This window comes from Sinocyclocheilus rhinocerous, unplaced genomic scaffold, assembly GCF_001515625.1.
Source record: "Sinocyclocheilus rhinocerous isolate Xijiao unplaced genomic scaffold, SAMN03320098_v1.1 scaffold302, whole genome shotgun sequence".
Taxonomy (NCBI): domain Eukaryota; kingdom Metazoa; phylum Chordata; class Actinopteri; order Cypriniformes; family Cyprinidae; genus Sinocyclocheilus; species Sinocyclocheilus rhinocerous.
This window is the reverse complement of record NW_015638976.1, coordinates 452,038-467,559: the sequence shown is the minus strand read 5'-3', so window position 1 is coordinate 467,559 and position 15,522 is coordinate 452,038. Positions and strand designations below refer to the sequence as shown.

General features: G+C 37.6%; 1 protein-coding gene across 1 annotated transcript in view; it reads left to right on the top strand.

Moving 5' to 3' along the window:
• Window positions 1–8,530, top strand: part of LOC107750698 (uncharacterized protein PFB0765w-like) — a 19,936-nt gene extending 11,406 nt beyond the window's left edge. The window contains exons 5-8 of the mRNA XM_016566210.1: window positions 1,070–1,346; window positions 1,720–2,976; window positions 6,467–7,502; window positions 7,842–8,530. Coding sequence (XP_016421696.1) covers window positions 1,070–1,346; window positions 1,720–2,976; window positions 6,467–7,502; window positions 7,842–8,289 — 3,018 coding nt within the window. The 3' untranslated portion in view covers window positions 8,290–8,530. The remainder of the gene's footprint in view (window positions 1–1,069; window positions 1,347–1,719; window positions 2,977–6,466; window positions 7,503–7,841) is intronic.
• The last annotated feature ends 6,992 nt before the right edge of the window (window positions 8,531–15,522 follow it).

The window sequence follows — 15,522 nt, the reverse complement described above, 5'->3', positions numbered from 1 at the left end:
ATTCATATTATTAGTAGTTTTATTTGCTTTACTCTACTAAGGAGTGTTCTTTCTTTATTGAATGTCTAAGTAATGTGCTTAAGTTTGTCATGAGATAGATGAGACATAACAGGAAATCTAAGTGCAAGACAAGTGTGAGACGAGAAAATGTTATGTCAGCTTTTAGACGTCCTGGCTTCTTACAAACGCATCTGGAGGACATAGTTAGGCACCTTAAATGGACATACATGTTGAATATGCATTATGATTGGATGAGATCAAAGCATGCGGATTTGATGAAGGTATAAATGTTGAGTTGGGGTGCCTCTTTGTCACACTCTGCAGCCTATCTGTATGACTGTAGACTTTTCTTGCAAGAAAATAAATCTTCAAAAGACTTTTGTCTCATATGATTTTTCAGCCATTTTGAATAAAATCAACTTAAAATGTCTATAATTACTCAAAGGTCTTAAAGCACTCGAATCCCGGTAATTGCTGCTTGCAGCTATATTATATTTTTATCTCTTTCTCTTGAGTGTTTCCACGAGTATGTGTTCAGCAAAGACGCAAATGGTTTTTAGTGGAAAACTAGTAAAATACAGTGCAATTGTGATTACAGTAATTCAAAAACATTATGTGAATGCAGCATTAATCTAATTTCAAATTACATTGTTGAAATAGTTTATTTCTTTGACACAGATCCAGAGGGTGTGAAGCTGAATCTGGTTGTGTGTGGGAGTAACACAGAATTAAAATCCTTCATATCAAACCAGATCCTGAAGCAGAGCGAGAGAAGATCCGAGCTGAGCTCCGAGTGTGTGAGGAGAGACGTGGTGATGGTCCTAACAAAAAGTTATCAAAAGCTTTTGATGCTGTTTTCAGCAATTCTTTGGCACATTGGCACCAAACTATGTGTGTGTCATTGTCACCCCTAGTTATCCACACCACATCAATTTGGGAGCAGCGCCACCTATTGGTCAAAAGTGATAAATCATTAAATAGTATTACTAGTTGTGGAGGAAATTTTATTTTCCATTCATATTATTAGTAGTTTTATTTGCTTTACTCCAGCTCAAGAGTCAACAAACACATCATGATCCTCATAAAGCAGAATCCAGAGCATCAGACAGCAGAACTCAATGAAGAAACACAGTCTGTCATTGAGAGATTTGAAGGACGACATCATTTCATCGGCCTGAACACACAAGTGTCTGAGCTGATGGAGAAACTGGAGCAGATGGTTGAGGAAAACAGTGGTGTTTGTTTCTCCACAGAGACACTGATGGAAGCACAGATGGAGAAACTGCAGGAAGTTGAAGAAATGAAGAAGAGAGTCCATTCATTACAGACGTGGTTTCAGTCACAAGGTAATGATCAAAGAATCTGCATTGGTTAAACACTTTTCATGATTGTTAAAGTCAAAACAATATTATATGCAGACTACAGAACTAATAATATGATTAGCACTTGATGCTTCAGTATAAATTATATAGGCTACAATTGACAGTATTCACTTGAAGTTGAATACATTTTTTTTTTAATCTATCTTTAGATTCAAGAAACAGAGAAGATGAACTGAGGATTGTTCTGCTGGGAAAAACTGGAGCTGGGAAGAGTTCAACTGGAAACACCATCTTAGGCAGAGAAGCATTTATATCAGACTTTTCTGAAAAGTCTGTTACTAAAGACTGTCAGAAAGAGACAGAAGTTGAATACATTTTTTTTTTAATCTATCTTTAGATTCAAGAAACAGAGAAGATGAACTGAGGATTGTGCTGCTGGGAAAAACTGGAGCTGGGAAGAGTTCAACTGGAAACACCATCTTAGGAAGAGGAGCATTTAAATCAGACTTTTCTGAAAAGTCTGTTACTAAAGACTGTCAGAAAGAGACAGATAAAATCAACAGCAGACACATCACTGTGATCGACACTCCAGGACTGTTTTATACTGAACTCAGTAATGAACAGATCCAGAGAGAAATCAGAAACTGCATCTCCATGATCCTGCCTGGACCACATGTGTTTCTCCTACTGATTCCACTGGGACGATTCACTCAAGAAGAACAAACAGCAGTGAAGATCATCCAAGAGATGTTTGGTGTGAACTCATTAATGTACACCATAGTGCTATTTACCAATGGAGACAAACTGAAGAACAAAACCATTGATCAGTTTTTGGGAGAACCTGGATCTGCCCTTAAAAATCTGGTTGAAGCGTGTGGAAACAGATTCCATGTGTTCAATAATGAGACTAGAGACCGAACACAGGTGACTGATCTACTGCAGAAGATAGACAACATGGTGAAAGCAAACGGAGGAAGTTACTACTCATGTAAGATGTTCAGAGAGATGGAGAGAGAAATACAAGAACAACAGAAGAACATACTGATGGAGAAAGTGGAGCAAGTGAACAGAGAAAAAGAAGAACTGATGAACAAACATAAAGAAGAGAAAAAGAAGATGAAGATGAAGATGGAGAAAGAACAACAAAATCATGACAAAGAGAGAAAGAGAAGAGAAGAAGAATGTATTGAGAGAGAAGAAAGATATAAAAGAGACGTTAAAGACATCGAGGAACAAGAGAGAAAGATACGAGAGGAGCTGAAGAGAGAACGAGAGGAATGGGAGAAACAGAAACAACAGGAAAGACAAAGAAGAGACGAAGAGGTGGAGAAATGGAGAAAGAAAGAACAGGCGATGTGGGATGAATATAATCAGAGACTTAAAGAAGAGAAGGAGGGAATAAAGATGATGATAAAGGAAGAAAGACAGAATCATGAGATAGAGAGAAAGAGAATAGAAGAAGAATATATAGAAGAACAATACAAAAGAGACATTAAAGACATAGAGGAACAAGAGAGAAAGATACGAGAGGAGCTGAAGAGAGAACGAGAGGAATGGGAGAAACAACAGGAAAGACAAAGAGAAGAAGAGGAGAAAGAAAGACGTATATTTAATGAACTGTATACAGGAACTCCTGAGGTTCAGCACACAAACAGTGAGTCAAACAATAACCAACTAATTTTGAAATTAATTTGCAAAAAATTTAATATTTGGGTGTAAACAATACTTTTATTTTACTATACTTTGCTGTTCAGCAGTTTATGTGGTTGCTATATTGTTGAAGAAATATTTCACTGGTTTATAATCATAAATTGTAACAAGTAGCATTTCGGGATCTAGATCAGTTTAGTTTACAGTGGAGCCACCAGCTGAAACCACAGATAAATTGCTTGTAAACACTGTTATAAACTTCCCTATATGTCTAGGGGTAAGCGAGGTTGTAACAAATCTAAAATTAAAAAAGGGGTTGACGGTCACATCAATCCCCTGATCCAGAAAAGCAACGAACACAAGATTAAGCAATTAGTTATTTTTTTTATTGGTAACCAAAAGAGTAACAACGAAAGCAAATCTTCAGGAGAGGGCAAGGCCAACATAACAAAAGGAAAACATTAAATATCATATACAAAAGAAAATAAATAAAACAACAACAAAGTCTGACCTTACTGCCTGACTAAAATAAACAGACAAATTTCAAGTTCAAAGAAAAGGGCACCGTCTCCCTACAGCTTCCCAAAAGCAAACAAAATATACATGAAAGGGGGGGGGGAAACCCTTCGTGTTTACATGCTCTCTCACAGTTTGTGATTGAGCAATTCATTCACAAAGTTAAGAGGTAAAGACTGCACACGGTCGCACAGGGATACACAAATCAAATCACAGTTCTGGATCAGGACAAAGAGTGAAGCGCATTTCCGTCAACACTTCAGCTTTGCTTCCTTGCTTTATTATACTTTTTGGGGTTCTGTGGCATTCACACACTATTGATGGGCGATGAGCATCAGCTGGAACCCGATTGGCGGTCTGCAATGGAGAGAGAGAGAGAGAGAGAAAGAGAGAGGAAGGGGAGAAGAGAGGGCACGTTCAATAGATGACACTCTCCCAAGATCGCCCGTTTCACAAATATGTCCACAGGACGTAAAACCCCCACCACTAAGAACGTAAATAAAGAGAAAGACAAAATCTTAAAATACAAAACCCAGCTATCTCTTAGATAGTGGACACACAGTACTTTGATAACTCTCTCTTATACTCTCGAATGGGCATCTGCCATAACGTTCTCCGCCCCTTTATTGTGCCGGATATCCAAGTTGTTCTCTTGTAGAGTGAGAGACCACCGCAGCAATCGTTGATTGGCACCTGACATACGAGAAAGGTACACCAGAGGGTTATGGTCAGTATACACTACAACAGGGCTAATACTGTTCCCCAGGCATACATCAAAATGCTTGAGAGCTAATAACAGTGCAAGGGCCTCCTATTCAATTACACTGTAATTCCGTTGAGCTCCAATGAACTTTCTAGAATAATTGGAGGCAGGATGTTCAACACAAGCTTGATCTTCCTGTAACAATACTGCTCCAGCACTATTATCACTTGCATCCACCTGCAATTTAAAAGGTTTTTCAAAATCAGGGGCAGAAAGAACAGGAGCCTGACAGAGGAGATCCTTCACTGCTTCAAAGGCATGTTGACAGTCAGTAGACCACACAAACTCTCGGTTTATGCTGAGGAGATCTGTGAGTGGACAGACCAAGTTGGAAAAGTTTGGACAAAAAGCTTGATAGTAACCACTCATCCCTAGAAAACGTCTTAGTTCACTTTTATTTGATGGAACAGGAAACTTGAGTATGGCTGTTATTTTAGCATCAATTGGTTTTATCAGTCCCTGACCGACTTGCTTACCCAAATAGGTAATAGTACCTTTAGCAAATTCACACTTTGCCAGGTTTAGCGTTAATGAAGCAGCCTCTAAACATCTACAAACTTCTCTGAGTGTCTCCAAATGTTGTACCCAATCATCTGAATGAATCACAATATCATTAAGGAACACTTCACAATCTGACACCCCCGAAAGGACTTGATGCATCATCCTCTGAAATGTAGCAGGTGCATTTCTCATCCCGAAAGCTAAAACAGTATATTGTAGAAAGCTATCGGGGGTCACAAATGCAGATATTTCAGAGGCTCGTTCAGTGAGAGGCACCTGCCAATATCCCTTCAATAAATCCAGCTTAGTGATATATCAAGCTGAACCGACTTTATCCACACAGTCCTCAATTCTGTGAAGAGGAAAGGAGTCAGGCTTTGTTATGTTATTAACTTTACGGTAATCCGTACAGAACCGAAAGTTAGAATCAAGTTTAGGTACAAGCAGGCAGTGAGAGCTCCATGGGCTCTGACTGGGCACAGCCATACCGTGACTTAAGTATTTATCTTCATTTTGCATAACTTCTCGCTTTTGTGGATTTAATCTGTAAGGTGTGAGGGCCACAGTTCCCGAGTTAGGCCTACGGAGGGCCTCTAAAGACGATATTCTCCCCAAGGAATTTTTTTAGGGGGGGGGTAGTATGGGTCCGTCCATAGTGGCCGGGCCAAGGCCACGGAGGCCGTCCAGCCATGGCCTTCTGAGTTCCCTGTTCTGCCATGGACTCCTGAACTGGCTGCTCCGCCATGGCTTCCTAGTTTGCCTGCTCCGCCATGGCACCCTGAACTGACTGCTCCGCCAGGGCTCTCCAAGCTCCCTGTTCCGCCATGGCCTCCTGAACTGCCTGCTCCTTCATGGCTCCCCGAGCTGCCTGCTCTGCCATGGCCCCTGAGCTCCCTGTGCCGCCATGGCCTCCTGAACTGCCTGATCCACCATGGCTTCCTAGTCTGCCTGCTTAGTTCATCATTTGTTTCCAGCTGTGTTTTGTTAATTATCTTCATTTGCTCCTGTATTTAAAGTGTAGTCTGCCCTGCCTTCCTTCGTCCGGTATTGAATGTCTGTGAACGTCGATCCCCGTGTCCTACGTGTGGTTTTCCCTATTGTAAATAAAGTCTGTGATAATTCTGGAATCTCTTTCGTCTCCTCGCTCCTTCACAGTAGGCACACCGTGACACTGACAGGCACCCCCTGATGAAGTTTTGCTTAGGGCCCCCAGAAGTCTTTAAGTCTTTGTATTCAAGTTTCGAATCAAGACCAAGTCAAATTGTCCTGGTTAAAAGTTGCAATGTGGTCAAAAACACACTGAACAGTTGTGATATATAGTCAATGTCAGAATTATGAGCCCCATTGGTAAATATGAGCAAAGAAGTCTGTGAAAATAAATCAGCATTGTTTATCCTTATGATCATTTAAATGTCACAAAATGTATCTAATCTAATCTATTTATTATTAGAAGAAGAAGAAGAAGAAGAAACCTGTTTTTATTAGTAATATTAATATTATAAACACAGGGAATATTCAGAGAGGACAGTTAGCCTTCATTTTATTTAACGGGATCAGAGACCTGCATAATGGATAGGGGGTGGTGACCCAAAACCACTGAGATGAACAGTCACTTATAGTTAAAATTGCAGGTTTGAGTTTAACAATTGTTGCTCAGGGTCCTAAATTTAATCAATTGTTGTTAATCTCTACACTCTATTATTGTCATTTTCAGATGATGAAGATTCACCATCAAATTCAGGATGTTTGAGAATCTTGCTGTTTGGGAGGACAGGAAGTGGAAAGTCTGCCACAGGAAATGCTATCCTCGGAAAAAATGGGTTTTACAGTAAAGACAGCTCATGTTTAGTGACCACTACTTGCACAAAGGTAATTGGTAAAGTTCATGGTCAATCAGTAGCTATTATTGATACTCCAGGACTCTTTGACCCCTCACTGACAAACGAACAAGTGCAGGAAGAAATAATGAAATGTGTTTCACTGTCAGCACCTGGACCACATGTGTTCATCACTGTGTTTAATATGGGAAAAATCACCAAAGAGGAGAAAGACACTTTAGAAATGATAATGAAGATCTTTGGACCAAAAGCAGCAGAGTTCAGCATTGTTCTCTACACTAGAGGAGACAAACTAAAAAAACAAACAATAGAACAATATGTAGGAAAATATAAAAATGATGACCTTGAGAAACTGATCAGTGACTGTGGAAACAGATTCCTGGCTTTTAACAACACAGAAACACAAGATCAGACGCAAGTTACTAAGCTGTTCAATATGATAGAAGAGATGAAGAAATCTAATCAGGGCCGATATTTCACTAATGAGATGTTTGAGGAGGCAGCGATCACCATTAAAGAGAGAATGAAAATTATAAAAGAGAATGAAAGACAAAATCAGGCTCAAGTTGAAGAATTAAAAGCCAAATATGACATGCCATTCGAAAACATGAGAACAAGACTGGAGGCGAAGAAACAAAGGACAGATGAGGAAAGAGAGAGACTGGAGAAGAAGCTCAGAGAACAAGAGGAAACACTGAGGAGAGAGTTTGAGGAGAAAGAAAAATCAGAGGAGGAACAGCAAAGAGCTGAATATAATCAAAGAATAGAGGAGATGAAGAGAGAGAATGACGATAAGAGAATACAGTATGAAGAAGAGCAAAAAGAAAGAGAAGAAGAAGATAAAAAGAGAGAGGAAGAATATAAACAAGATCAAGAAAAGATGAAAAATGATCATGAACACATCATGACAGAGTTAAGAAAAGAACAGGAAGAGGAAATAAAAAAGAGAGATTCAGAGGAACAAATGAGGAAGAAGCAAGAAGAGAAAGAGAGAGAAGAATGGAAGAGAAAAATAAAAGAGGCTGAAAATGACAAAGAGACTCAAGAGAAAATTAAACGACAGCAGAGAGAATGGGAGGATGAGAAGAAACGACAGATGAGAGAACGAGAGGAAGAGGAAAGGGAGAGAAAAGAGAAACATGAGGAACAGCTGAGAGATAAACAAGAAGAACTGGAGGACAAGAGAAAGAAATCTGAAACCAAGAGAGAAGAAGAAAAACAGATGATAGAAAAGGAGAGAGAAAAACAGAGAACAGAGAGAGAACAGAAAGAGAAAGAATGTGAAGAGAAGATAAATGAAATGGAGAGACGTTATGAGCAGCTGGAAAAAGAGAGAAAAAAGGAGTGGAAGAGAAGAAAACAAGAGGATGAAGAGAGACGAGTGGAGAAGAGAAAGAGATGGGAGAAAATGATGGAAGATCTGAAACGAGAGCAAGAGGAGGAGATCAAGAGAAGAGAAAGAGAGGAGAGAGAAAGAACAAACACAGAAGAAACAGAGTGTGAAGAAATGAAACAGAAACTTGAAGAGGAAATAGAGAAGATGAAGAAGAAACATGAAGATGAAACCAAAACACAAGAAGCAGAATTGAATGATTTCAGAGAGAAAGTAGATCAGCAGGTTAAGGAGCTCACAGAGAAGATAACTGAAACCTATGATGACGAAAAATCAAAAAGGGAAAGAAGTTGTCTTGTCATGTGAAATATTTTTTAATATTATTGATGAGCCAAATGACTAGCTCTGGTCTTTTGAAGGGTTCTTTTGCATTTCTGTTTCTCTCAAGCATGAGTGAGTTACTGTATCTGTATTCATTTAATCAGGGCTTTTCCCACCTGCTCCTGAAGGTTCAGAGTTTAGTCACAACCCTGCAGTTACACAGCTGTCGGTCATTAAAGGGATAGTTCACCCAAAAATGAAAATTAGCCTATGATTTACTCACCCTCAAGCCATCCTAGGTGCATATGACTTTCTGCTTTCAGACGAATACAATCAAGAGTTATATAAAAAAAATTCCTGGTTCTTCCAAGCTTTATAATGGCAGTGAATGGGTGTTGAGATTTTGAAGCCCAATAAAGTGCATCCATCCATCATAAAAAAGTTCCTCACATGGCTCCGGGGGTTAATAAAGGCCTCCAATGTGTTTTTGTAAGAAAAATATCCATGTTTAAAACTTTATAAACCGTAATCTCTAGCTTCCGCTAACTGTTGTACACACGTTCATTCCGTTTTTATGATGGATAGATGCACTTTATTGGGCTTCAAAATCTTTACCCCCATTCACTAGGCGCGTTTCCATTACAGATTTGCGCAAGCGTTTTTGCGAAATTGACGCGTTTCCATTAGGCGTATTTTCAATTCGCAATTTCAATTTGCGCAATTTGAAGGGTAATGGAAACGTGCCTACTGCCATTATAAAGCTTGTAAGAACCAGGGCATTTTTTAATATAACTCTTGATTGGATACGTCTGAAAGAAGAAAGTCATATACACCTAGGATGGCTTGAGGGTGAGTAAATCATGGGCTAATTTTCATTTTTGGGTGAACTATCCCTTTAAGAGATCCTGAAGACCTTAATGAAGATGTTTTATTAGAGTTGGAGCTCTACAGGAACAAATGTGTATAGACCTGAACTAAAACAATCATACAAAGTTAACTTTCTCTTGATAGATTTTAAAAAAGGAAGAAGCAACATGAATTATAGCAGGACTATAAAAAAGACAGGACTGTAAGATATAGTGTAGTGAAGACCAATGTTAACAGCATCCTGTGTTCAGAACAGATCAGCCGCTTGATCCAGCAGTAAGAAAACTGATGTCAGCTGTTCATGAACTGTAAAACCTCTCATTCAGTATATGAAGCCTGAGATGCTGATGCAGGATTCTTAATAGCAATCAGACATTTATTAATTTATAATCACTGAATCATATAATCATTGTTAATTTAATTAATCAATTTAATCATTTATAATACATTTTAATAACCATTTAATCACTTATAATCACTTATTATATTACTTATTATTTTATTTGCATTTGTAGTGCTTGATGTTGTTTAATCTAATGGTGATTCCAGTGGACACACGCCGTTATGATTGTGTGTTTCAAGGGATATTTGTCTTCAGGAATAAGAGAATCTCTCCATTTCAAGGCTTTAAATGTCACAGGACGATGATGTGAAGCAGTCATTTTTCATTTCTATTGTTTTGGTATAAAAATGTTTGTTGGATTTGCTGGTCAGACAAAGTAGGGATGAAGCCAATGAAGTCAGACTGAGCACTGAAACATGCAACTAAGCACTCCTGCTTTCTTTCTGCTATGTGACAGAGATTAATGAGTTTCAGCTAACGGGTTAACGAATTTTGAGTATCAGACAAAACAGATATTTTCTCACATTATCCAGCATCTGGGGTTGGTTCTAATATTTCTGATTTGGGATTCGAACTAACACTGATCACAATGATACTTATAAATCATAACTAACAGTTTAGAGAGAGTTATACGGGGAGTTCGTATTTACTCCGGGTGTTGTTTTCATTGAATTATTTGTAACATGATCATCTGAGCATTATTCTGGAATCATGCTGTATTTCCACATATTCAGTTATTTTATGCTGTCTATTAACACAAAATAAATAAATAAATAAAATTCCTCATTAACAGATTGTGTGATGCTGTTAGTCCTTTATCACTGAGTTTCTGAACAGTACCCAAATAATACATTTTACAAACCATTTAACAATATAAACAGATTTTTCAGTTATTGTTCTGTTTGTAAAGAAATTATTGTTCACCATTAAAAGTGTTCCTCACTAAACAAGCTGCTCCTGCATGAGAACCCATCACAAATGTTACATTTAACACTATATAATTGCTTTCTACATATTGACCGTTTTAAAAAGTCATTTTTAACATAAATGAAACTGCTGAATTCTATAAATAAAATTTTACAAACAAGCTAGGCTACTTTACAAGTGAATTGAGAGTTTGACTTTTTTTTTTCTTTTTTTCATTGTGACATTTACACAGACATACGATTGGAAGATTATTGCAACTTCATGTCAGAACACTTTAACACATCTTAACCAGACACTACGCGATAAGATTCCCGAGTAAAGCGAATTGGCCATATGCACTAACTTCCGGGTAAAGATAAGCCAGCTCGTAATCTTCCGGTGAAGCTCATTTTATATATGTGGAGCTGTCTCTTTAATACCGCGTGGTTTATATACATGCTGCTGCTGATTGGGCTGACATGTTTGACACACCCACCAAACAAGAGAAAACACATCTCAAACCCCGTTGCACACCGTTTCCAGGAAACATGTCGTTCAAACCGGAAACCGTAGCAAAACGGTGCACACCGGTTTGAGCTTGAACGTGCCCCAGATGTGACATGGCTACACGACGCAAGAAAATCAGTCAAAAACTACAGCCAATCAGAACAGCGTGTGGGCGGAGCCTCTCTGTAAGCGCACTGCACTCGCAACATAATGGATAAGTGTGTATTTCATAAATATTAAACTATTTTAAAATTAGTAAAATACATACTAAGTGACTGAAACAATCTTTGTCGTGGAATACACTTCGCACGACATCGCAGAAATAGAAACTGTTTCTAAAATAGAATCCACTGTCGCTCGTTATGTATTGCTGTAATGGCAAACATGGAAAAGATACGTTTTATCGCATGCGTAGCATCACGTCTGGTTAGGACACGGTGTAAAGAAGTTCTTTCTTATTGTGTATGATCAAACATCAGCAGGCTTCTTCACATACTGATAATTATTTATATGAATCGAGAAGGCATCTATGTGTGATTTGTTTTTCCATTGGCTTTTTCAGCTCAAATGCTGGGTTGAGCCCACTGGGTCATTTTAAGAGTTATTCTTTCAATGTTGTGTAGTTTTGTGTCAATCTCGCCGACAGCTGAAACAAATGCACCCTTCCTTCATCCCCGACATAACAACCAGTGTTGGGTAAGTTACTAAAATAAAAGTCATTTATTACTAACTACTAATAACATCAGGGGCATAAATGCATTTACAGAACAATTACAAAAGCATATTAGATTCTGAGACGCTGGAGTCATTTAGTCAGTCTTTTATGCTGCATTGCCTCTATATCATTTATTATTTATGAGTTTCTTTCTTCTGTTGAACACAAAAGAAGATATTCTGAAGAATGTTGGTGACCAAACAGTTGCTGGTAGCCATTGACTTCCACAGTATTTTTTATTATATATACTATGAAAGTAAAACATCTTTTGTGTTCAGCGGAAGAAAGAAACTCACACAGGTTTGGAACAACATGAGGGTGAGTCAATAACAACAAAAGTTTCATTTTTGGGTGAACTATCTCTTTAAGTGTTTGTCGATGTGCTTGTCAGCACATAATGTCAAATATTATAATTTGGCATGAAAATACAGAGCTGATATGCAGGAATTTCTCACCGGAAGAAATATCCAGAAGATCCAGGGCTCTCGTCTTGCAACATGCAAATGTTCTTTGAGATGCATGACCTTTCGAGCTCAAAGTCTATCTCTGACATGTGGGTGAAATATACCTTAGTCCAGAACAGTCTAAAATTAACAAAGAAAAGGTACAGTTGAAATCACACATTAACATAAGCTCACCACATTTCCTACTCCAGTGTCAAACATCATTAAAATCTCGGGATGTAGCCTACATTGCAGCATCCTAGTCCTGTATATAGCACACACAGCATTACTTTAATTTAACATGAATAGTTAGTATGTGACTTACATTGCGACCAACAGCGGTGTCTCTCTTGATAACTGATGACTAGTGATGATGACAATTATAGTCCATAAAAACGGGTTATAAAATATACATTAAAAATGAACAAATGAAAGAGACAGCAATTACAAGGTGTTACAATGCAATTGTATAATTAGATTTTGTGTTATTAGTACATTTAAGAGAGTCAACAAACATAAGCCAAAAAACCCTTAAAACATGGTTTAGAGTTACACCTTTTACTTTTATGTAGCCTATATGAAATTTACCATATAAAATCATAAGATTCACCATAAAATTCACATAATTTTTGATTCATAATATATGAAAACACCTTTGCATATTATATCTAAATATTGTCAAGATTGTGTCCCTTCCCCTCCTCTCCCTTCCCTGCTAAACGTGATCGAATTTGAAAGTGAAAGTGAAAAACCAGCGCGCGCATGAAAGCGACTGCTCGCAATAGCTGATTGCCCACGCCACTGCTGAATCTATGTGTATATCTGCTAATTCGATTCATCAGAACAACTAAAGAAGAAACAGCATCTTCCCTGTTTCATTTCTGATTTTAAAAAAAATGTATATTAGGTAACCCTTAAAACATGGTTTAGAGTTACACCTTTTACTTTTATGTAGCCTATATGAAATTTACCATATAAAATCATAAGATTCACCATAAAATATAAATAATTTTTGATTCATAATATATGAAAACACCTTTGCATATTATATCTAAATTGTGTCAAGATTGTGTCCCTTCCCCTCCTCTCCCTTCCCTGCTAAACGTGATGGAATTTGAAAGTGAAAGTGAAAAGCGACTGCTCGCAATAGCTGATTGCCCACGCCACTGCTGCATTTATGTGTATATCTGCTAATTCGATTCATCAGAACAACTAAAGAAAAACAGCATCTTCCCTGTTTCATTTCTGATTTAAAAAAAAATGAATATTAGGGTTGTGTGTTACATCTAATGTTGTTAAATGAATGTTTATTGCATTATTTCAGTTTCATGTGTGTTACCATGATGGTGTTTAGTGTTTGTGTGAATGACACTGTGCACCTTCTATATATGTTATTATTTAAAAGCTGCTTTGGTTCATCATGTGACTTTCTCATCACCACCTGCATTTGGTGGTTATCGGTGTATTACAAAGCTACAAAACAGATTTCAGTACTTCAATAGGTTGGTATATTAACATTATATCAGTTAATGAAATTACGGTATTTAACTGTAAATTTAAGTTAAAACCGTAAAACCTCAAATGTTGCTACAGTATTTTTTACGGTAAAATTCCGGCAACCACAGCTGCCGGTTTTTTACCGTAAATTTTAAACAGGCTATTACCACAAATCAACGAAGATAAGTGTAAAGAATCACAGACTAATAAAAGAAACCTCACGCACGTAAAACCTCAAATGTTGCTACCGTATTTTTTACGGTAAAATTCCGGCAACCACAGCTGCTGTTTTTTTTCCGTAAATTTTACAGAATTTTTTTTACAGTGTACATATAACATTAATAAACAGGCTATTACCACAAATCAACAAAGATAAGTGTAAAGAATCACAGACTAATAAAAGAAACCTCACGCTGAAGTTTAGTTTCTTCCTGGTGTTCAGTGCCACGATTAAACATAAATGTAAGAGCGCCGTGAAATAACATTCAATAAACTAAACGAAGTAAACAACTGTTTACTGTTGACTAATATTTCATAAATAATTAATAAATCGAGGAAACGTGGCTGCATATATTTGTATCCAATTTGATTCTTACCTGAACTTCACTCCATTTTCACAGCAACACAAACATCGAAATCGAAAGAAAAGCACTGATCGAGAGAGCTGACCTGCGTCTGCAGAGACTGGGAAAATAATTGATTTTATATTGATTGAAATTAAGCTTTCTGCGTCCATTCATTTTCCTTCTTTAAACCAGAAATGAAATACGGAAGACGTGGTTTCTTCTTTAACTGTTCTGATGAATAGAATAAGACAAACTCTTAAAAATGATTTTTAATATATATAAATGCAGTAGCAGCTCCTGGCCATTAATTTAGACGAAGCAGATTCTGGGTCGTAGTTCTATCTCTATGATTTCTCATTCATAATCGCTGAACTCATGCAGACGCGCTGCTGGAAGAGGTTTGGTGTCTTTGCGTGATTCAGCCAGATGGTGGCGCTGTAATGTTGAATTAAAAAGTACAAACACACAGAATGGTATTTTATTGTATTCTGTGTCGTCTATATAGTCTGTGCAGAAGCATTCAACAAAGCTTTTCATTGTATTTTGTGCATGATACTTGTACACATGACAATAAACATAACTTGAACTAGACCCTCGAAGAAGCTGGGTAAAAATATACATATAACACTTAATTTTCTATTTAAATTAATAGTTTGTACAAAATTACATTTCTAAACTCTGTCAACAATTACGCCAGCAAACACAGACCGTTTTTGGTTCCCGTTTGGTTATTTATTTTGGGAACCAACTACTAACGTTAAGGGGAAAATTTTTTTTTTAAGGTTATAATTTTTTGTAACCATAAAATAACATTCCTAGAACATTGCAGGGTGGTTATTTTTAAAATAACCTAAAAACAACTTATACAGAACATTCCCTATTCAGGTTATTTTTATAACCCTGTAAAACTATCTTTCCAATGAAAACGTTACAGCTGTTTTTTTTGTGTGTAATGTCCTGCAGAGCCCTGAAATTCGTTTAATGCAGCATTTACGAAAATACAGAAATAATAACAGTAATCATACAGGAACAAAGATGTTAGGGAAACATTCTAATAATGTTATACAAACCAAAAACTAACGTTCTATTTCCGCTAAGAAAACTTTCCTGACTAACCAAAAACGTCTCAGGTTACTTATGTAACCATGGTTCCCTGAGTAGGGAACGAGACACTGCGTCCTCTAGGGGTCGCTATGGGGAACGCCTCGTCGTGACCCGTGTCTGAAGCATACATTGAAAAAACACCAACTCGTTGGCCGGCGACAGCCATGACGTCACTACCGGTGCGACTATAGTATAAATAGGCGCCGGGAGCACACATCATTCACTTCTTCGTCTGAAGCTTGCGTCCGCAGCATGGCAAGAAACCTAGAGGACGCAGTGTCTCGTTCCCTACTCAGGGAACCATGGTCACATAAGTAACCTGAGACGTTC